Consider the following 23,093-nt stretch of genomic DNA (forward strand, 5'->3'; position numbering starts at 1 on the left):
GTGAAACTAACTCGCTCCGTTTTGCCACTAAGGCCGCGCGTTTTTAGCAACATTAATAGCCCTCCGTCACAGCGTGCTTGATCCCTTATCGCGTGAAAGTAATGGCAGCGAGCTCTCGATAACGAAGGTTGCGAAAGAGCGCGTCGCCGAAGATAGATTTTCAGGTTTCTCTTTTCTCCGATTACACGCGTGTAATCGCTACCCCTTTCCTGAAAGAGAAACTTCCCATTGTGTGTCGCCGGTACCGGAAGCTTACGCGTGCACACGAAATGCCGTGCTCGTCGTCCGGTTCGCTGGACGCTGCAACGAGAGTCGACGCTGCACTCGCGTCTTTGGACTTTCTTCTTTGCGAACGGTATCCAGAGCTTGCAGCTTCCGGGTTACGAACTTTCTCAGCTGTTTACGCCTGATGCGACAGCCTGAAGATGGCTGGAAGTGGCTCCTCTGAACTAGGGCTGGGACTATTTGTCGAATTTTTTCGGTATCCAGAGACTCGGTAGCGTCTCGACGCCAAGTACATGAAAGACACCCGTATATGTCGACTGTCGGTACCGCTATCAATTTACTCGTCGCACGGCTATTCCAACCTAACCTGAAACTTATTTCATTAATAACTCATTACGCCTGCAATATTTTCTAAATTTAAAGGCATTTTTCTCATGTATCCTCCGTTTCTGAGTTATCACTGCAAAACAAAAGAAACTTTTTTTAAAAAGCCTTTTTAATGATCCATCTGTAGCGTAATAAATAATGCATATTTTTGACTCCACAAACAGTTTTTTTAAAGCTTATGATGTTAATAAACTTCATGCCAAAGAACAAGTCTCAGTTTCAATTGGTTTCTTTGCAATTAATTGAAACAGAAATGCTTCATTTTAGACAGGAACGACTGCCTAGTACCCTTAATGCAGGGGGCGCGCAAAGCACGGTAGCGAACCGGTGTGAGTCGGGGTGTTGACAGGAGCCCCCACACACCCAACATGTGCTCTTGAAGGCACCCTCTTCCTAGCAAAAAAGTTATGTTTCAGAATCAGATTCATCCTAACATGCGGCGGCGTCGGCGCCGCCGAACAGAGTCAGGGTGTTGACGGGCATCCGCATGTTTCTGGTTCAAATCTCCAAACTCATATCCGTATCAAACACTAATACCCGGGACAAGTTGGAAAGTGGAATGCGTTGCGTCGGAATAAATCGACAGACGTTTTTCGCAAATATCTCGAAAACGAAGACCGTGCGGCGGTAACATGTATAAGAAAAGGTTGTTCAGAATGCTGAGCTTTACAACATATCCAAAAATCATTGAAATCGGTGACCAAACACCTATTCTGCATAATTACCGAATATTCGAATACTTCAGTTGCTCAATTATTTGGCGAATGTAATTCGAATATCCAAGCATTCGAATCCTATTCGAATATGCAAGTATTCGAATCCTATTCGAATATCCAAGTATTCGAATCCTGTTCGAATATCCAAGTATTCGAATCCTGTTCGAATATCCAAGTATTCGAATCCTGTTCGAATATCCAAGTATTCGAATCCTGTTCGAATATCCAAGTATTCGAATCCTGTTCGAATATCCAAGTATTCGAATCCTGTTCGAATATCCAAGTATTCGAATCCTATTCGAATATCCAAGTATTCGAATCCTATTCGAATATCCAAGTATTCGAATCCTGTTCGAATATCCAAGTATTCGAATCCTATTCGAATATCCAAGTATTCGAATCCTATTCGAATATCCAAGTATTCGAATCCTATTCGAATATCCAAGTATTCGAATCCTATTCGAATATCCAAGTATTCGAATCCTATTCGAATATCCAAGTATTCGAATCCTATTCGAATACCCAAGTATTCGAATCCTATTCGAATATCCAAGTATTCGAATCCTATTCGAATATCCAAGTATTCGAATCCTATTCGAATATCCAAGTATTCGAATCCTATTCGAATATTTAAATATTCGACTAGTACGGTGTGAATTATAAACCAAGTTCTTTAGGTTCATTTGTCAGGGTGAAATCTTAAAAGCTAATTTTGACCCACTTCACATCATTCTATTCGAATACATCAGTATTGTGAATTTTCCATCAGTTTTCGAATAGTATTCGAAGTTTATTCGTAGCATTCGAATACTTGCAAAATATTCGAATATTAATTAATTCGAATAGTCCCAGCCCTACTCTAAACGAGGGGCATGGAAAATTGTACTTACAGAAAGCATTACTCGAGTGTTGTGTTCACGTTTGCCTTCTTTCAACGAGGGCCGTGGAAAAACGTATGACGTAAAGTAGACTCCATCTTTTGACTAGATTCAAATACTTAGCGCACACCACGTGCGGAAATCCTCTAGCCGTATTCATCAAGGGGGACAGCACTATTGAAATTTCGAAAAATCCTGAAAGTTTCGTCCTCTGTGAATATTCACAACAAAGTTTCACGAGGAAATTCGATTAATTACGGAAATTATAACGCTGAACGTAATTCGGTGCACCGTCGAGTAACGGCCACGCGGAGCGGTATTGGCGTAGGGGTCTTAACTTTGAAGCCGCTTATCTCGAAACATTTTTAATCACCGTGTACATCGCAAGGTTTTGAACGAATGCATATTTTCGCTTGAAATTTTAACTGGACACTTAGAACTCCGTTCTCTACAATGTGGAAGTTCCCCATCAACATTGGACGGTTGCAATTTTTTTTTATAAATTATTAAAAATGATTTCCCCGTGAAAACGCGAAAAAAGTTTGTTTCGATCGTAATTACCACAATTCTTGTCCAAATTCGGCGGGGAAGTTCCACATTGTGGCTCTTGGTATAGAAATTACTCGCCACAAAGCATTTTGCTTTTAGGTCACAGGTGTTCACCGGAAATTATGTACACAAGCTTCAAGTGCGCGACGCGTGGTGCCACTTTCAGCGCTTAATATTTTGTTTGTATTTACTCGCAAACGCATGCAAAACGGACTGTAAAAGGTACGCGTGTCATGGTTGTTTAGTATTGAAGTAATCCAACATAAAAGAAACCACCGATTTTACCCTTCCAATACTGCTGTACCCCCTTAAGGGGACTAGGCAGTCGAAAAATCGATTTTTTATTGCACTTTCCGAAAGTACTATCTTCTCTGAATAAAATGCCGCTTGGTTTATAGTACAATTCGCAAAACTGTAGATTTGGCAGCTAAAAACGTCAAGCGGCAACTTATTGGCATTTTCTTATTTCCGCTACGCAATTTGGTGGTGAAAATTAAAGCAGTCTAATCGGGTTAGCTGTCACATGTAATTGGCAGTTTTGGGACTTTCGACTGTTTGATGATCGATTTTGTAAAATTTAACAGACTATTTCATGACAAAAATATTATTGCACTGTTTCAATACTTGTTGTGACACCAACCGATTGACCCGATTACCGAGCTTACTTTAGTAGATGGCGCTCTCACAATATTTCCCAATATTCAAGAGAATATCATTTTGGATTAAAAAGAATTTTCTAAGATAAGACTTTTTATATTAAAAATAATAATAATAATATAATAATATAATAATATAATAATATAATAATATAATAATATAATAATATAATAATATAATAATATAATAATATAATAATATAATAATATAATAATATAATAATATAATAATATAATATAATATCATTTTTTTCTCTCAGTTTTTCCCAATAGCGTCACCTTTGCCCAGAAACTTTAAACGCGTTTTTCTCGAATATTTTTCTCTCTTCGTTTTTTCCCGATTGCGAACGAATTGAGGTTCAGATCAACTTGGAAAAAATTACAGGATGTATAAAACATGTGCCATTTCAGCCCAAACCTCTGATCTCAGATAGTACTTTCGGAACATGCGATAAAAAAAATCAACTTTTCGACTGCCTAGTCCGCTTAAGCATATATTCAGAACGCCTATAGGTGCTCAACGCACGTACTGTATGCTTTAACTCAGTGTATACATACACGCGTCCATAGTGCTCGAAGATTTACTAAAATACACTTCAGGAAGCGTAGCTATAGGTGCACCAAGCCACAGCGAGGTTTCTAGGATGAGTTAAAAAAGAGGGGATATAAATCCGAGAAGTCCATAGGAGATCTTTACTTACCTATTGAATTTCGATTTTCATCATTGCTAACTCTTTCTTTCGCACATGCGCATTTGCAGACCTCAACTGCTGCTCAGTAGCATCGTAGCTGACAGGTAGGGAAAAACGCGAGGATTGTGTTCACTGAATTTCACTCTTAATAGAATTTTAATTACTCCGTAATAACGGCAACTACTTTACCACAAGAAACACACATTTATGCTCTGACCTCAATATGGAAATCGCACGTAAAAAATGCAGCCTTTTCACGTGTCTCAGAGTTAGGTATTGATTCCAAGACTTGATTGCATTGGTCAGCTATTTGGCAAGCAGTTTTACTGTGTGCTTATTTTTCTTGTTACATTACCAAGCTTACCGCTAGTATTTCTGTTGATTAGACTCGTTTCTGTTTCAGCCTGAGCGAATGCTACTTCGCTGGCAAGGGCGCGGCCCTGGTTCTACCGCCGAACGAAAGGGCCAGACCCTCCAGGAGGGTGTCCGCGGCAGGATGCGACATCCAGCAGCACTTGCAGTCCATGTTTTACCTGCTCAGGCCAGAGGAGACCCTCAAAATGGTGAGTAAAGAGCTTTCAGAAAATGTTTTCTGAGAACCTTCACCATTACCGGCGACCCAACTTCGGCTATTAAGGGGTCATTCTGGTAATCGCGCCGCAAAGTTCGGCAACATTCAGGTTTTTTTCCTCGGTGAATATAGTGAATAACAATGTCAAACTTTTGTTTTCATTTATTAAGCTGCTTATAATGTATGCGGAACAATTGTTTAAATACACTTTTAATTGTGCTTTTTCAATGTTATCTAGAGTTCAAAATCGCGGCGTTGAAAAGACGGCGGGAGTGATTTCCGCTTACGGACTCATCTGAAGCTAAAAAACAAAGCTGATTCTTAATCATTATGAGTACCGCTATCGCAGGTGCCAGAATTAGCCACGTAAGTCAAAATTTAACATAATTGCGCACATTCAAACTTCAAGATGGGAAATTTCGAAAATTTGAGAAAGTTTGAATGAGCGCAATTTTGTTAAATTTTTACTTACGTGCCTAAGTCTGGCACCTGCGATAGCGGTGCTCATAATGATTCAGTTTGGGTTTTATTGTTTCAGATGAGTCCGTGAGCTTAAGGGGAGGTTCCGGTCTAAAAGTCGATTTTTTTTTATTTCATTTTTCGAATGTTCAACCCTTTAGGAATACGTGTTGAAATTCGTAAAGTTATAGGCATTTGAGTAGCCGCAAATGCATGGGTAACACCCGGCCACTCGGGACGCACGTAAAACTTTAAACGCGTTTTTCTCGAAACAGTGTTCTCAAAACGGTGGGACTTGTATTTCCGAAAGTTATTATCCGATTCGACTGAAACCTTTTTTATTTTGAAGAATATACTTCTGGCTAGGGGGAGGGGGCAGAAGAAAATAAAAAAAATTGAAAATTTATAATTTTCAAAGGCGTTGAAAGGACGAAAAATATAGGGAAAAGTGATTTCAAACTTCAAGTGTCGTTGTTTTCTAAAAAAATGTTATTTTTCTATTTTTTTCTGGTTTGCCCCCTACTCAGAAGTGTATTCCTCAAAATAAGAAAAGTTTCAGTCGAATCGGATAATAACTTTTGGAGATACAGGTCTCACCGATTTTGATCAATTTTTTGACGCCCTGACTTTAACGACTCCCCAATGCCGTCTGTAAGGATTAATTATAAAACAAAAAATATATTTCTATAATTTAAGACATGCTTAATACAATGCAAGAAGTCCCATTAAATTATATATAGTAGTTTTCCTTTAATTAATTCCTAAAGATCACCTATTTTTGGGGGCTCTAGACCGGAACCTCCCCTTAAATTACTCCGGCCGGCGAGGTATTTCTCTTCAAAGGCGCGATTTTGAACTCCAGATAACAATGAAAAACACAATTAAAAGTGTATTTAAAAAACTGTTCCGTATACATTACAAGTAGCTTAATAAATGGAAAAAAAAGTTTGACATTCTTATTCACTGTATTCACTGAGAAAAAAAAAGCCTGAACGTTGCCGAATTTTGCGGCGCGATTACCAGAATGACCCCGTAATCCTTAATACAAGTCGTTTGCTAGGTAGGGGCAGAGATGAGCATTATTTAAATACTGTTTAAAATAAAAGCGACTTTGTTTGACTCGAATCAAATATTTGTCTTTTATTCGAACTCGAATTTTTATTTGAAATCATTTTTTGCCCATCTCTGGATAGGGGTTTGTATGTAATGAAAAAGCCTCATCTCATTTTTCGATAGAACTCTTCGTTGACCGATTTCTTTGCTTCTTCTTGTGATTGTACCTTTCCCCGGTTTCTTTGTTACGGGTTGGTCAGCATATAATTTTGTTTGACATGCGATGAATTCACATGGATGGTCACTTATAAAGTGTTCGAATATTTCAGCAGGAGTTTGTTTTTTTTCAACTGTTCTCCTTTGATTCCAGATTGAAATGTACATATTTGTAAATCTGGATCTTGTTAATTCTATTTTGTCTATATAATTTTCATCACATACACACTTTCATCGCTAAAATTCACTCTTGGAAAAACTTGAGTCTTACATTGTTCGAACGATTTTAGAGTGCTTTAAATCGACGAGATTCAGGATTAGAAATTCAAACATCCTCTTAGAAAATTGCGACTCTCTCTCTTTTTCACTATACACCGTAATGTCGTTTTCTACTTTCTTTGATAGTTGCAAACTTTTCCCCGCCAGATTTACGAACAGTCATTCAAAACTGTCCATGTAAAATTCAAATCACTACCCTGTCCTGCACTACACACCGTACTATTCCCTTTTATACTCTTTCACAATTTCGAACTTCTTCTCACCATACTCTCGAACAGTAATGCGTAAGCTCTCGCAGCAAAGTTCGAGTCGCGCTCATTGTGCCTTGAATTCAACAGGAGGGAGTCGCTACAACCGTCTTTACCGCGATATAATTCAAATGCATACATAAACCTAACGATGTTTAAGTATATGCCATAGAAACTGAGTATATAGACGATAAGGAAGCTTAATAGACGAATCAATCTATACTATTATATAAAACTGAAGTTGCAGGCTTTGAAATGCGGTTTCTCAGTAATTATGAACTGTACCCACAACTGGGTTACATCACTTTGTTCGTCTTGGCGAGAGGAAGGTTCTAATGTTTTTATTTTTTTTTTAAACAATTAAATAATGATTTTAAAATTATAGTAGATCGCAACGCAGACGCCGACTGGGCGAGCGCTTCTCGCTTGCAAAATAGCACCGCGGCAGGAATAAGTGGCCGAGGGCCCTCGAGTTTACAGATTACAGATTATGAATCAGTCACGCTAATATTTCGGGCGAAGCCGAGGCTGGGACGCTAGTACCTACATATAACCGTTCACGAATACGGACTCAGTGTTGGCAACTCAGATTTTTGAAAATCCGTAGACAAAAGTTCAACATTCAATAGAATTCCGTAGATCCCCCTTTGAAAAATCCGTTGACCTACGGATTTTCTTCAGAAGTGTTAATTATTACATGTACGAAAGAAGCTAATTCCCTTGCTCAGGGAAATCGTCCTTTCGCAAATCCTTTCTAGAAATCTTATATTTCGACTCTCCCCTAATATCCTCAAAAAAATGATCGTCACAACAAAAATTCACAAATTACGAAAATGGTTCACGTGCAAAAGTTGTGGAATCGACTTTTACTAATTCCACTTCAGTACAAGAGCTTTTCCCAAAAATAATGTTTTAAGAAAGTCGTTTTCGCCAAAGACATTCGTCGCGACGTAAATTCACGAGAAGGAATTAAAAAAGGTCACATGCAAAGATTCTAAAATCATCTTTGCTAATTCCTATTGTACTCGTTCAAAATGCAGGGTAGTAGAACAGAAAATAATAGCTTGAATTCCAGCGATTAAGTGTGATGAAAAGCTCTTGTAGTGAAGTGGAATCGGCGGTTTGGTTCGTAAAATCAATGGCGACAGATGTCGCTTAATAGCGACTAATGTCGTTAAAAAAAAAGTGATTCTTTTGTTGATTATAGGTTACTACCTCATGAAAAAGGTAAAAAATCCGTAGATTTCAGTTTACAATCCGTGGATCCGTAGATAAAGTAAAAAATCCGTAGATCTACGGAAAAATCCGCAGGGTTGGTAACACTGTGTGAACTATTCAGTTTCAAATTGCGTTTCGTTCTCATGCTACTTAAATAAGCGATAAAAAGAAAGATTCGCTCTCCTCACTTAACTCCTTGCCCAACGATTTCTCTAGAGGTTGCAAATGCAACAGTTAACCTAAATGGAAGAAAACACGGGTAAACTAGTGATTAATGAATGAAGTGTTAGATTAAAATGAACACATTAAAGACGTTAATATGTTTCGTGCCATTGCACAGTGGGGAGATTTCGCGATTTTATGGCCAAAACCACAAAAATAATTTTTTGAATTCGACAAATTAAATGCAAATGTCAATTGAAGAACTAATATGAATATCAAATGCCTCCAATTTTACTGTTAAATGTTTTAATACAAAATTCGTGTAGACTCTCAAATATTTATGTTCATGTGAGATTAGAACGAACGCAAAGAATTAATCTAGATTTTCGAGTTACTTCAAACATTTATATTGTGTTATCTAAGGTTCTGAAAATAATAAGGCATGGATTGAATTCCTGGTGGTGCGTAAGATATCTTTTTGCCCTGAAAATAATTATGTTTCGATTTTTAATACGTAATTTATACAATTTTGAAAATAGTGTTTTAGAAATAACCATTTCATATAAGAATGAATTTTCAATACATAAAATAGTTATCAATCCCATAATATCCTGCAATGATTTTCATTCCTATTTTACGTTGGACTATTTTCATTCTATAAATGCAATTATTAATTGCTAATAGTTGTTAATCTTGTAATTATATGCATTTTTTTAAACACGATCCAGTGTGTCTTGTCTAACATACGACGTAACTGTGACCGAGACTGGTTCACATGGTATACATTACAAACCTTTTTATTCTTTTTTAAACGATTTTATTCAGCTTCGATCCCCTGTTTGATTGTTTGTATTATCTATGTTCGTTTGTCGTCAGAAGCGATAACCCTTCTGTTATGCCCTGCTGCGCTGCATAATACGCGCTCTTCAACCAAATTCGAGAACATCGACTTTGAAAAATTCTAAATTCCCTTATATACAGGGTGACCAAACTGACGCTGTGATGCCAGATCGGGGACGGGTTCCCTCGAGAATTTCCCCCACCTCGCGTACACTACGCCGGAGCTGCGTGTCCGTGAGTTGGTCTCCGAAGCGCCGAGCTCGCGGACACGCTGCTGCGGCGTAGTATGCGCGAGGTGGGGGAAATTCTCGAGGGAACCCACGTCCCCGATCTGGCATCACAGCTCTGACGATCGCAGTCGATTCCTCCTTCTTTCCTTCTCTTTTTGACTGCGATCGTCAGACTCTGGGAGGTATGCAGAGAGCCGTTCAGCGTAGCATCAAGGCGGAGGTGCCCTCGGTGGCTCGCGAGCCACCAGTTACTCAACCCTGCTCTAGGGGGTGATTACACAGGCAAAAATAAAACGAAAATCAAAAGTGACGTAATTGCGGTAAAGTCTTCGAGGAAATTCACCCTGAATTTCACCTAAATACGCGTGCATCGTAGGCGCCTGCCCCTCGAGCTCAGGGGAACTCAGAATTTTTTCAAAGTCGATTTTCTCGGATTTGGGCTGGAAAGAGCGCGTCTTATTGCTTTGGGAAATTAATGTCCAAGTGAAGACCTTCGCGTGCACTAAGTATCAACATTTTCTGAAATTGCCAAACCTGAAGGTCCCCTTGTGAGAGTTTTGCAACTGACTGGTCTTCCTCCGTCTTTTTTTTTTTAAAATTGATCACCTGACTGCGTCTGATCCAGTAAGTACTTGCATGGAACAGAAGCCGCGTCATGGGCGTGACTCGTTGCCACGAGGCAAGGACTGAAGGGGTTAATCTTGGAGCGTCAAAGGAATCGTTAAATAACCAAGTCAGCGTATCGTCAGCCAGCTTGAAAACGAGGACAGTTGCTCGTACGTCTCGTTACACGGACGATCGCCGATAAAAGCGGTTATAAGTTTATTGGAGAGCAAATGACAGCGAAGGACATTCTCCATCGATTATCTGCTCCGTGCAATCGCCGAAAGTTCAAGGGCAGACACTCTGTTTCGCACGAAACGCGCGTCGCGATCGATAGCTCGGGACCCAGAAGAGCGCGCCAGTTCCGGGAAATTGAAATTGGCAGCCGCGCCTCGATTGCCGCGCTTTGGCGTTCAGTTTCGACTCGGGGAGTTTTTTTTTTGTTTTCGTCAATGAAACTCACAGTGTTTCCGCGACTGACGTTAACAACGTATTCAACAGTTCTGCGCGTCACGTATTTACGGCACCGCCACTCCACGTGTCAGCCCAACGTCACTTACACGCTACACGAATGATTTTGCACTTTACGTGGATAAAACAAGAAAGGGCGCATAAACTTTTTTATGCCGGCATTCGAGGGAATAGACTTGCAGAAATTTAAGCTGTGGAGTTTGCGGGTCTACAAAAGTTTAGTGACGTCATTAGTGTCACAATGTTTGAATGCGGAGAAGAGAGAAGAAGATAATTAATTGGGAACGTAGGAGATTGAGGGTAGTAATAATAACAGCGGGGGTCACTTTATGCAACCAGGGGTTAGATTGTGACAAATGGGGTTTTCCAATGTCCCTCCACTTCTATTGGATGTAGATAGCTTGTTTTAGTGTAGATCAAGGGGTTACGCCACCCTGAGGCGCTGGAAACAGCACTAAACTAGACGAATTTTTGTTTACTGATACTATGAGGTTGAAAATCATTTCTTTCCTTCTTATGTGTAGAACATGTATTAGCGCATATATTGTATAAATACTGTACAAAAATAGTAAAAAATGACCGAGTTATTTGTTGTCCCGCGGAGCTCGTCCGCCGTGACACGCGCGACTGATATAACAAATTATAACGCCCAGGCTCATCTGAAGTGAAAAACAGAGTTTTAGTGGGTAAAAATCCTTCACTACCCTGGCGCCCCGGGGGATTCCCCTCTGTAGGAGTCGGGATGCCTTTTGCTGATATCTCCGCGTTAAAAAAAAAAAATTAATTTTTTTTTTAACTTGATGAAATCTTAAAAAAAATTATATTTTTTTTAACTTGATGAAATCTTAAAAAAAAATTATATTTTTTTTAACTTGATGAAATCTTTAAAAAAAATATAATTTTTTTTAACTTGATGAAATCTTAAAAAAAATTATAATTTTTTTAAATATTTTTTTTTAAAGTTGGTAAAATCTTTAAAAGACACCCCGAAATTTTTAATAATTTACATGTAAATATCTCTATTATTAAGGCCCATTGGCAGAAACGCTCGGACACCTATTTACTTATTTTCGACATAGATCCATCGTGCCAATGCTCATCAAAATCGATGTCTATCACATGGTGTCCTCCCCTTGTGAGCGCCATGATATCTCTGGGATGGATGCAATACACACGAAGCAGGTTCCACTCACTTTTACCCGAATGGAGTCAATATCCACAATATCTTTATTTCGCGAGCTCTGGAGAACGAAAAATTCATGAAAAGTCATTGATATTGTCTTTATGAGGCTACCGTTTGGTTAAATTATATTTGTACATTTTTTAACACGCTGCAGGAAACAGCTAATGTCTTCTCAAATGCAACGACATATAAATAAATATGTGAACAATTTAAAATTCCTTAGCCTTATACCTAATCTTTTTAATATTGAATCCGAAAAATTGCCCAAAAACAGCGCACCAAACAAATGTGAATACTCTTTTGATTCGAAGAATATAATATGTACATACATATATACTATGTAATACCTTCATGCGGTTGGTGATCAATGTCGCCCGTTTCGCAAATTGCATGTTATTAGGTGATAGGCGTCCACCCTAAATAATTTTCCTAATTACGTAGATTTTTCTAAGCGCTTTACATTTCTGCCAAGTTCCTTTCTCCTTGGTCGTGGCTGCTGTAACGTAAACAGGACCTAGAAGAAAATCAACAAGGCTACGCAAGCTAATGCCCATACAGATAATAGAGTTAAAATTCTTGTTAACTCATTGTACCCAACTTAAACTCTGTAATATTTAACTCATAATCATAGTCCACTGTGCCGTAACATCTGTTCGCGAAACGAACGTGGCTACACACCAGCCGCATTGAAGTCAGGACATTCTCCTCTGCGCGTTTGTAGTAGTGAGGACAGAATCGAATAAATCCAGCTATACCTAATTAAAAATGTACATTCGATTGCGTAATGCTGTTGAAGATGTAGCGTGGCTTGTGGCAGGCGATTTTCCAAATGCACAGTGGTGAAACGTGTGCACGCATTGATGTAATTCCACAGCTGTTGCGTAACATTTCGGACGTTGTTTCACTGGAATCTTCGCCATTCCTCGGCAAACGAGCGAGCAAATTTCACATAAATCAAGGCAGAGTTGATTTTCCTTCTCGACAGGCGCGCGAATTCACAATTTAATGAATATAAAGTTGTTACGACGACGGACGTGATTCTTTACTACCGGACCAATGTGCCGGGAGACCTATTTGGGAAATATTGGAGCGCACCATAGCGGACCAATACGATCGGCTGCTTTTCGACATGATTCAGAAATGGCATCGATATTCTTACTGATATTGCAGTGACGAAAGGTTAGATTGTAATCAGAGAGAGGATTAAAATGGTTTCTGGATAGTTCTAGCGCATGGTCGTGAATCTTTCATAGATTTCATGCTTGTGGGGAAAGAGGAAACTGGCAGAGCGTAAGTCTTCTCCAAAAATGACTTCGTTTTACTATTTCGTTCACGTCGCCAGCCCAGAAAGTCCGGGAACCTGTGCAAACCAACGGCAGGGTAGGTATTCGCCGCGTGACGTCAGGCGATCCTAACGAGAGCAAACTGCCTAGCGGTCGGTGATTGCGAAAGCAATCTCTTCCGAACGTAGCTTTCTACGATTCGCGAACGAAACGTACATTCCGTTGTTTCGGAAAAAAAGCTGCTTCCTGATCGTATCGGGCAGGCTCGATTGCCTCTGAACCTAAGGGTACGTTTATGTTGGAGCTGCGATCATAGCGTCGGGAAAGAAATATTTCTTTCTCGACGCTTTTATCGTTGGTCATCTACGTAGTAAGCGTTGCTCTACTCGCTGCTCCAATGTAAACCGTTCCATCATAAAACAATATAATGTATTTCGACGCTTCGCTCTTACCGTCGCTCGGATCGTTTATCGCAGCTCCAGCATAAACGTACCCTAAGGCTGGGATGAGTAAACTTTATTCCACACTTTAGATTCATTTTTCCATAAGGAATCGCCTCCTACCCGTTTACATCACCCTTTCGGCCGGAAATCCCCTTATCCGAATAATCATGTCTCCTATAAATTTGGATACTGTGAACGCGGTCTGCTGTATTGGCAGGAGACTCCTAAATAGCTGCCTCTGGAAACCTATTTGGAAACAGCGCAAGAGCGAGAATAAGGTGCATCCGCAAACTCCCCGATTAGGCTGTGCTGGAAAGAGCGAGAAAGTCTCCTCCGGACCGTTGATAAGTGAAAAAAGGAAAGTAATAACAATAAAAACTGGTCGTGTAAATCTTTCGAAACACTCGAAGCACACGTCTTGAGCGGTTGGCCGAGCGGAAGCGGTCGTTTCCCATCGGCCGCGACCTCGTTGCGTCGCGTTCGCCGGCGACCCGCGCATGTGGGTCGCCTTTAGCCCACTTTGCGATAGGTTCCAGGCGACACCGATCGCCTGGATCGATCCCACGTGGAAAATTCCAGGTCGCGCCGTGCCGCGTGTCGCGTGCTGGCTACGCGACAGCGACAGTAGTTTTCGAATTGGAACGCGCTGCATCTCCCCGACTTACGTACGAATTAGCCGTCGCTTGTTTCACGCTTAAAACCAGGGCAACGGGGCACGGTGCTCGCGGTTCGGATCTGGCGTACTCACGTGAGGGGTGCTTCTTTAATAGAAGCCCCGCATCTCGATGAAATCTTATTCAAGCCTAGCTGCTTCTTAGATTGCCACTCTTCGAGAATGAAAGTACATTCGTTTAACCTTTGAATGGCGCCTGGCTTACCCGATGACCGCCTGGCGGATGCAGGGTCCGTTCTGACCCAGGATATATTAGGTCGTTCCATAAGCATTGCAGCTTTTTTTTCGCTGCGGTGTAGGTGAGGATAAGTAACCTTCTGTTAATAATCAATTAGGTAATCATGTAGGGGAGACCGCGGCTGGTAGGACAGTTTTTCAGTGTTTGATTTTTAATAAATTTTGTGGACGAAATATCATTAAAGTGGTTAGTATATTTGATAGGGCATACATTTGGCTATCTGATTAAATTATTAATGTTCACTCAATGTGACAACAATTAAGGTATTTTAATGTTTTTCTATAACCTTCCGTGCTGGTCAACCAGCCCCATGATCGGGGTTGGTTGACTTACAGTATGGGGTAGATTGACTATAGGTACAATCAGTTAGGAAAATGTTATTAGCAACTTGTCTCAGTGGTAATAAAATAACACAATGTCGCAAGAGTTGTTTCATTATAAAATATTAATTTCTCTCTTTCATATTTTAAGGATAAACGGAAATCTTTTTCAACTTAAACATAAATTATAATGTATTTATAACATAGTGCCATTTAAACTAAAAATTAAAATCGCTTTCTCAATAACTAAATAACAATTTAAACCTTATTGACGTTATCAGTCAATCAGCCCCCACCGATCATTTTGTCTTCAATAATCTATATAACCTTCAATTCTTCGCGTATAAACAAAATACTGTGTCAATAGATTGTCTAATAAACAAACTTTAAAATTTTCATACTTGTAGTATAATCAAAAACGATGCAATATTATAATAAGGATATCTAAACCAAATTTAGAAATGTTAATTTTTATATTACATAGCAAAATGTTCCAAAAACATGCCAATGTTCCCCCAGTCTACGGTACAGTCTATAGCGATGTCTTAATCAAATGTATCGATACCCGAAATTTTTTTCAAGTTATTTTCCTTGATAACGGAAAGCTGGATATATATATATATATATATATATATATATATATATATATATAAGTTCATTGACGGAAAGTAGGCTGAAATCGCGCTTCGAGTCCAATAGCTCGAGGCGTCCCTGACACAGGTCAGCTACGGCAGGGATGCAAACTGACCTCCAGAAAAATAAGCTTGGGCGAACCTCGACCCAGTTCGAACTCGGTTACGTCTGCAACGGGATGCTGGAAGGGGCGACTTGAGTTGCGTTTCAATAATAACTTCTGACCGTCCCGTTAACGGAGGTCCAGGACGCTGTGGAATGAAGGGCGAGGCGATAGAATCGATTTCGACGAGATAGCTCCAGTGATAAAGTAACGATAGCGATCCAACTACCCTGGGAAATTGAGGGAGGATTTTAAATTGTGCTCGAACTTGGCCTCTGAAGTAGCTTCTTCGTGGTCTTTTTATTTAATCGAAACTATGCTAGGCAATTCTGGCATATATGCATAATCATCAGCAGCGTGTTCAGCTCTTCATAACTTCTGAACTCCATCAACCAATTGTAGGAGAACCTGGGGCAAAGTGAAGTACTTAAAAATGATTTAATAACACAGAAAAATAACAAAAACAAGCACATTGTTTTACCATAGGTGTTATATTATACGATTTTGTTTTCTAAAATCCATAATACCAAAGCTCTGTCACTTTAGAATTTGACAAAATATTTAAAAAAAAAGATTAACCTCTGAAAACAGTGACCATCGCTTCTTTAACGCCTTGCACAGTTTATAGGCTACAATGGTTGTTGGTATGTTGAAGTAATTAAAGCTAATTTACCATACTCTCGTATAATTGATAAGCTAAAAAAATAACACGTATACAAATAAGGCGTTACTTCCCTGACTTGAATTTTGAAATCTTGAATAAAAACTCTAAATACTTTACTTCGCTAACCAGCAGTCTCGCAAATGATAATGGCTTCCTTTCGTGGCATACCTGCCAGAATATCCACTGCATAGTACTACTATATAAGTAGTAGCCTGTACAAAACATTATTTCACTTTGCCTCGCCATTTCGCTTTGCCACCATTTCCCTTACATCACGTGTGATTGCAAACAGTCGCAGAGTGAGGTCGAGTTTGACCTAATCTTCATCAGGAGAACCTCGCAAATGCAGTTGCGATACATTCGCGAAGGTCTACTAGAAAGAATAGGAATTTAAAATTCTACACTTAGGTGACTGATTCTAAGCTGGGCTGGCATGGGAAGGTGGCGAAATACAAAGCGATTTCCACAAGGGAGTCAAAGTAGAGGAGAAGGAAGCAGCCAAAGTTTAATAGCAAGGGCAAGATGCAGCAATATGGAGGAAAACAACAAGTATTGGAGAAAGGAAGGGGAAAGGAAATGCAGACTGCGTGAAAGAGAGCTTAGTATACTAAAGCACTTAGTAGAAGACTACAAAGCAGTCGATAGACCGGGGCACGGGATAGAAAAGATATTGGAGGGGTCAGCGTGTGAGAAGACAGTGGGATGGTTAAGGGGGGTGGGAAAAAAAGTTAAGAAGTAAAATAGTACAACAAAGACAGATTTAGCGTGTAGGCATAAGTTTAAGTAACGTAAAATTATATAGTTTACAGAAGGGGGGAGGGTAGGAGCGACGGGTGATGATATGAAAGGATGACTGATCGCTAGATTGTAAAGCCAAGTCCCGTTTCAAGGCTGATGAGGCCGAAATAAAGTATTTATCTACAAAGCGATCACCCAGCTCGACCCCTTCTCCTCAGCAAACATTTGGACACTCTCGAATACTTTCGACGCTTTACCAACACTATGCACATGAGAACCCCTCGCGGAAGTACCTCGGCGTGGAAGCACGCCGACGCCAGTCACAGTGCTGGCAGAAGTTCTAAGCGCATGTATCTCAGCTGATGATACGGTTCAATCGGACAGTCGATCACCCTCTTCTATTTCACCCACGGCCTCGCATCTCTCTCTTCCTATCTCGCCTCTCCGCTCTGGCAGTTGTTAGGGACGAAGTACAAGCAGTAATGTCAGAGACGTGGCGCGTTCAACGCAGGCGAAATACGGTCTTATAATTCAGAACGGGACACGCGTGTTAAAGCTGTCGGGATTCCTTCGCGAGCCGGTCTGGGACCGAGAAACTGGTCCCTACAAGGACAACGAGGTAAGGGGGACGCGTGATTCGCTACAGGTCGTTTCGTCGGCTGCTTTTCAACAGGGCCCCGTTACTTTTTACGCTCGCGCTTAAAAGCGCGCATGCAACTCTTGCCCTCGAACCGCGGACAGCCTTTTACGCGGAAAGTGTCAGTGACCCAGGCCCCCGACCATTAACCCGTTCGCCTGACCACTTCCGGTGCTTTGTGCGCCGATCTGCCCGTTCGTTTGTTTCCTGGATTCGAGCGATTTTCGGCGATCCAGGGCAACTTGGACGGTCGTTCGTTATGAAAGGTGCATCCACGCCATTTTTGTCCCCCCTTACGTTAACGGATGTTCGCTAACATTCGTGGTGCTTGTGTGCCATTACACAGGCTTGCAAAATCGAGCATCAAAAAAAACTTTTTTATAGGAACTTCGAATTTCTAAATGCGAAAATAATTCGATTTGCTCCGCCACTTAGTTTTTTCACAACTTGCTTTGACGTTGTTATGTCGTAATATCCGATTGAATGAAATTAGATAGCAGTGATGAATGGAACGTGGTTTGAAATTTGTATTGTTTTTTAATTCAGCGCCCAAAGATATTTTGAAAACAACTAGAATATTCGAAAAAGGGTTTCCATCGCTGTGGATTTTCATTGCTGTGAGTTTTCATCGCTGTGGATTTTCATCGCTGTGGATTTTCATCGCTGTGGGGTTTCATCTCTGTGGGGTTTCAATTACTGTGGGTTTTCACCGCTGTGGATTTTCATCGCTGTGGGTTTTCATGGCTGTGGGTTGGCATGGCAACTTAATTTTCCATATTTTCAATTAAATATACTTAGTAAATTTCTGTTAACCTATGATTTGTTTCTCTGATGTCTGACCTATCATTATATCCTAAGCTCACTTTCAGAATATGTAAATACATATTAGCAGTTAATAGACAAATTCTAAAACTATCACGGACTTACCAGAGTTTACCCTACAATTAATTATTTCCCGGTTCTATCAGCCTCTGGTGGCTGCTGTTCAGTTTTGTTAAAGTCTGTCATGCTCTGTAGCCGACACGGTAGCAAAGGAACAAGTTTAGTCGGGTCTAAAGCACGCTTCTGCGCCTATAGATCTCTCTGCCGTTCACTGGACGGAACTATCGCGATAAATTATCTTCGCCCACGCGACCGTCGGTTTTCCGGGGTTTCGTAAGGTCAGCCTCGCCGATAAAGCTACGGGGACGTCGATAGTCCGGCGATCATCTCGAGACCGAGGGTTTTTAACGCGTACCGCGGTATAACCGAGCGTCAGCTTTCTAGGAAAACCTTAAGAAATTCGACTTCAATATTTAATTGCAAGGAGACACACCGGCGGTGTGAAAGGACGGTGGTAAAAAGTGGCGAATTTTTGAAGTCATGGGAACAGTGAAATCCTTTCTCAGCATGACTGTGTATATTCTATGATGCACAGTAAATGCACAATCATAACTCCCCTGGGTGCTACGTTTCGTCCGCATTTTACTCGAATGAAAGTCTGTCGGTAAAACAATGATTGACAGAGTTGAAAAAATCATACGAAGAAGCTGTGGCAGATTGATGTGCAGTCAAATTGAAAAATTATAATGTTGTAGCTACATAGGAACAATCGATATCTACTTAGGTCCCTCTGTCTGTGACAGACGGTCTTAGTTCGCTGTTGACGCGTTCCATTGTGGAATATGATAAGACTCAGTTACACTGATATCATTCAAATAATGTTAAAAATTTCGTCTGCGCGCTGTTAACTAAAAGTAATAGTGGACTTGCTGCTAGTATTGAATACAGGTGCAGGATCGTCATATGGTAACAATTTTACGGTCTGTTTGACGCGAATGCTCCATTGATTTACTTGCAAATGCCCCAAATACTTATTTCTCGGATGGAACATCATCTAAAATAAATGAGACTAAAACATAGGAAGATAGGTGGTCTATGACAACGACCGTGCTCTTGCATTATGCAGGCATGTTTATTCCAACTGTCCCCTCGTTTCTAGGATAAATAATTATTGGTTTTCTGATTACTTGGAAAGTATGGAATCATTCTGTGACAGGATTGTTTCCCGATAACTTTAATAATCTGTTATTTTCTATTACTGTTCTCTCGATTTTTCAGCCGACTCCTTCGTTTTATTTCAGCATCGAAATGAAAGATACGGATGTCTGTTCGATGATATTTTTATTTTTGATAAATATCGTGGCTTACCCGCGATTCACGTGGCACAGGATATGTTAAAGCGTCTTGGCAAACACTCGTTCGCTGCCTTCCGGCTGCTTAACGGATTGATTGCGTCTTAAAATGTTATCCTCTCTGGCAAGCTGCAAAGTGGACTTGGTCCTTGGGAAGTGTAAACTAATTGTAAGGAAGCTAGCCACACAGCGGTGCCAGAAATTTAAATAGTTCTGCGCAAATACGTTTTTGCAGTTGAAAGAAAATTAATGAAGAAATTGAACAGTGTCTTGTGTGTTCAATGACGCGTCCACTTTTTTTTATGTACTACACAGCGATCACTACTGCGATCGTAATCGAACATATGGGGAGGGGGGCAAGTGGTTGATCGTGGAAAGATTTTTTATGAAAGATACAACACTTACAAGGGAACATCCCGAACCCGGAGATTCGAAAAATTCTGAAACTTTGTGAATATGTAGGGAATTTCCTCCTCATTACAACGCAATTTTTGTTTGCTGCCCAAATTCACTCTAAGGGGGTGTAATTGACCACTGAAAATCCGGTTATTTTCCGATTTTCTGTTAGAACTCGTGAACGGTAAAATAATTTTTCAGTTACAAAATAAAATTGGAAAATAGCCGAATTTTTAGGGGTTAATTCCACCTGCTTAGAGTGAACTTGGGCAGCAAACAAAAATTGCGTTGTAATCAGGAGGAAATCCCCTATATATTCACAAAGTTTCAGAATTTTTTGAATTTTCTGCCTTGGGATCTTCCCTTGTTAGTGAAATAAAACTTATTTGCGTTAGTTAATGCAGTGAATGGAATAAAAATAGAAATTCAAGGATTAATGCGAAGCTGTAATGTTACCAGGAAAGGCATTTTAGAAGGAAGCAATATAAGTTCTGTTGAAATTATATTTAGCAATTCTTTGGATTCTGTCGTAATATTTAGAGGGCGCAGCTTTTTTACTTCAGATAACAGATTATTCCTACACAGGTTTACTGACAAGCAAATGTTTTCAACCCGAAAATTCTGATCATAATGAAACTTTGCGTGAATATTGAAGAATTCAACGAGCAATTTCTTTTTCTGCGGAAATTGACTTTGAAGGTGCGAAATCATCCCCTAAACTGTGTTTTTCCGGTTTTTAATATAACTTTAAAAATGTATAAAAAAATAGACCAAATATTAAGAATAAGAATTGTTCAATTTTCTATGCTCTATCATACTATCAAAAGAAAAATAAGCACTGAATATCTAAGATGGCATTGAATTTTTCTTGCATCTCCCAATAAAATTCTATACCGCTCTATCTTCAATCTACAAATGATTCAGCATTGAAAAGGCGCGATTGATATCGAGATCAGTTTTATCCCTGCTAACCCAGACAGCTTTCTCAGAAGGAACGATTGAAGTTCCCGGAGACTTGTAGGATCTCTCGAAGCCAATAATCTCTAATTTCAATATCCGCACGCTTGCTAAAACGAAACTGGGCTATCACGGCACTCGAACAGCTAAAACGGGTTTTACGACCGGCTTCTGGCCACCTTGATCGCCTCTATTTGCTTCTTTTTTTATACTCCTTACCGCGCACCTTAGACTTGAACCCCAGAGCCTTACGAAAATTCACTTCCAATTCGCATGAATAATCTCTTACAAAATAAAATCCACGACAATTGTTTTCTCGAACTCGAAACTTCACAATCACTCACAAAGAGAGGTTCCCAGGTGTCCGCCTGCGATTGCTCTGAATTTTGGATATATTTTAGAGGACCGAAAAATAAGATATACGTGTTTTTTTTATAGCGGCCTGTTTTCATATTTAGGGGGTGAAATCAACCCCCAAATTTACAAGATTTTCAGGTTTTCATCTCCGATTGCTTTGGTTTTTGGATATGTTTTAGAAGACCGAAAAATAAGAAATACGTGTCTTTTTATTTTTTGTTGTTTGCCTGTTTAAAGGGTGAAACCACCTCTTAAAGTTCGTAAGAATAGTTGTTGCCTGCTTCGATTGCTTTTGTTTTTGGATTGAAGAATATACTTCTGGCTAAAATTGAAAATTTATAAGTTTCTAAGGCGTTGAAAGGATGAAAACTATAGGGAAAAAGTGATTTCAAACTTCAAGTGTCGTTGTTTTCTAAAAAATGTTATTTTTCTAATTTTTTCTGGTTTATCCCCTACTCAGAAGTATATTCCTCAAAATAATATTTCTTTATATATTTTCATTTCTCAAAATAGGGCCAATCAGTGTCAGGTGGCCAACCACTGTACTCTTTGCCCCTATAGCGTTATAACAAATGACACGCGTCGTCTCTCAATCACAGAGAGTATAATTATGAAAGAGGCTTCAGCTGGGAACATGACATATCGTTTGTACAGGTAGCGCCACGAGAACCGTTCGTACATAGTTCGGACTTGTTATAATGGATAGTTACTTTTATATATTAATCATTCCTTTTAATAGGTTTTCTAATATTCCCGCCAAGTTCGGTACGCGTGCCTCGTATTTGTCATCCCTTCCTTCCCCAAACCATGTGCACGAAATATTAGTAGAAGTGTCCGCGAAAAAATGACCAACCGTTTGAACTGACCGAGTGATCGAACACACCCAGCCATACTCGAACGAGCTTACTGTAATTGAGAGGGATGCCTCGCAGTACCGTTTCCCATTTTATTTTCCCATAAATCGGCGGGCAGGGCAGGGCGCCTGGATACTTGCCAGTGGCCTTTAAGGGGACTAGGCAGTCGAAAAATCAATTTTTTTATTGCATTTTCCGAAAGTACTATCTTTTCTCAATAAAACGCCGCTTGGTTTATAGTAAAATTTGCAAAATTGTAGATTTGGCAGCTAAAAACGTCAAGCGGCAACTTATTGGCATTTTCTTATTTCCGCTACGCAATTTGGTGGCGAAAATTAAAGCAGTCTAATCGGGTTAGCTGTCACATGAAATTGGCAATATTGGGAATTTCAACTGTTTGATGATCGATTTTGTAAAATTTAACAGACTATTTCATGACAAAAATATTATTGCACTGTTTCAATACTTGTAACACCAGGCGATTGACCCGATTACCGAGCTTACTTTAGTAGATGGCGCTCTCACAATATTTCCCAATATTCAAGAGAATATCATTTTGGATTAAAAAGAATTTTCTAAGATAAGACTTTTTATATTAAAAATAATAATAATAATATAATAGTATAATAATATAATAATATAATAGTATAATAATATAATAATATAATAATATAATAATATAATAATATAATAATATAATATAATATCATTTTTTTCTCTCAGTGTTTCCCAATAGCGTCGCCTTTGCCCAGAAACTTTAAACGCGTTTTTCTCGAATATTTTCTTCTCTTCATTTTTTCCTGATTGCGAGCGATTTGAGGTTCAGATCGACTTGGAAAAAATTACAGGATGTGTAGAACATGTGTCATTTCGGCGCAAACCTCTGATATGGTCCGTAAAAATTCGAGATTTTCATAAAAAAAATCAGAAGGGACCGTTGCCGCTTGGCCTTTTTAGCTGCCAAATCTACAATTTTGCAAATTTTAC

The 23,093-nt window shown here is 39.7% G+C and overlaps 1 protein-coding gene across 3 annotated transcripts in view; it reads left to right on the forward strand.

Moving 5' to 3' along the window:
- Positions 1 to 23,093, forward strand: part of Ssh (Protein phosphatase Slingshot) — a 139,713-nt gene that overhangs the window by 40,022 nt on the left and 76,598 nt on the right. For 2 of the 3 annotated variants that reach the window (XM_076811984.1, XM_076811993.1), the window contains one exon: positions 4,507 to 4,666. In XM_076811984.1, the coding sequence (XP_076668099.1) occupies positions 4,507 to 4,666 (160 nt within the window). Of the gene's footprint in view, positions 1 to 4,506; positions 4,667 to 23,093 lie in introns of those variants that run through there. The other variant, XM_076812035.1, reaches the window with a different exon arrangement.

Source organism: Andrena cerasifolii, chromosome 1, assembly GCF_050908995.1.
Source record: "Andrena cerasifolii isolate SP2316 chromosome 1, iyAndCera1_principal, whole genome shotgun sequence".
NCBI classification, from domain to species: domain Eukaryota; kingdom Metazoa; phylum Arthropoda; class Insecta; order Hymenoptera; family Andrenidae; genus Andrena; species Andrena cerasifolii.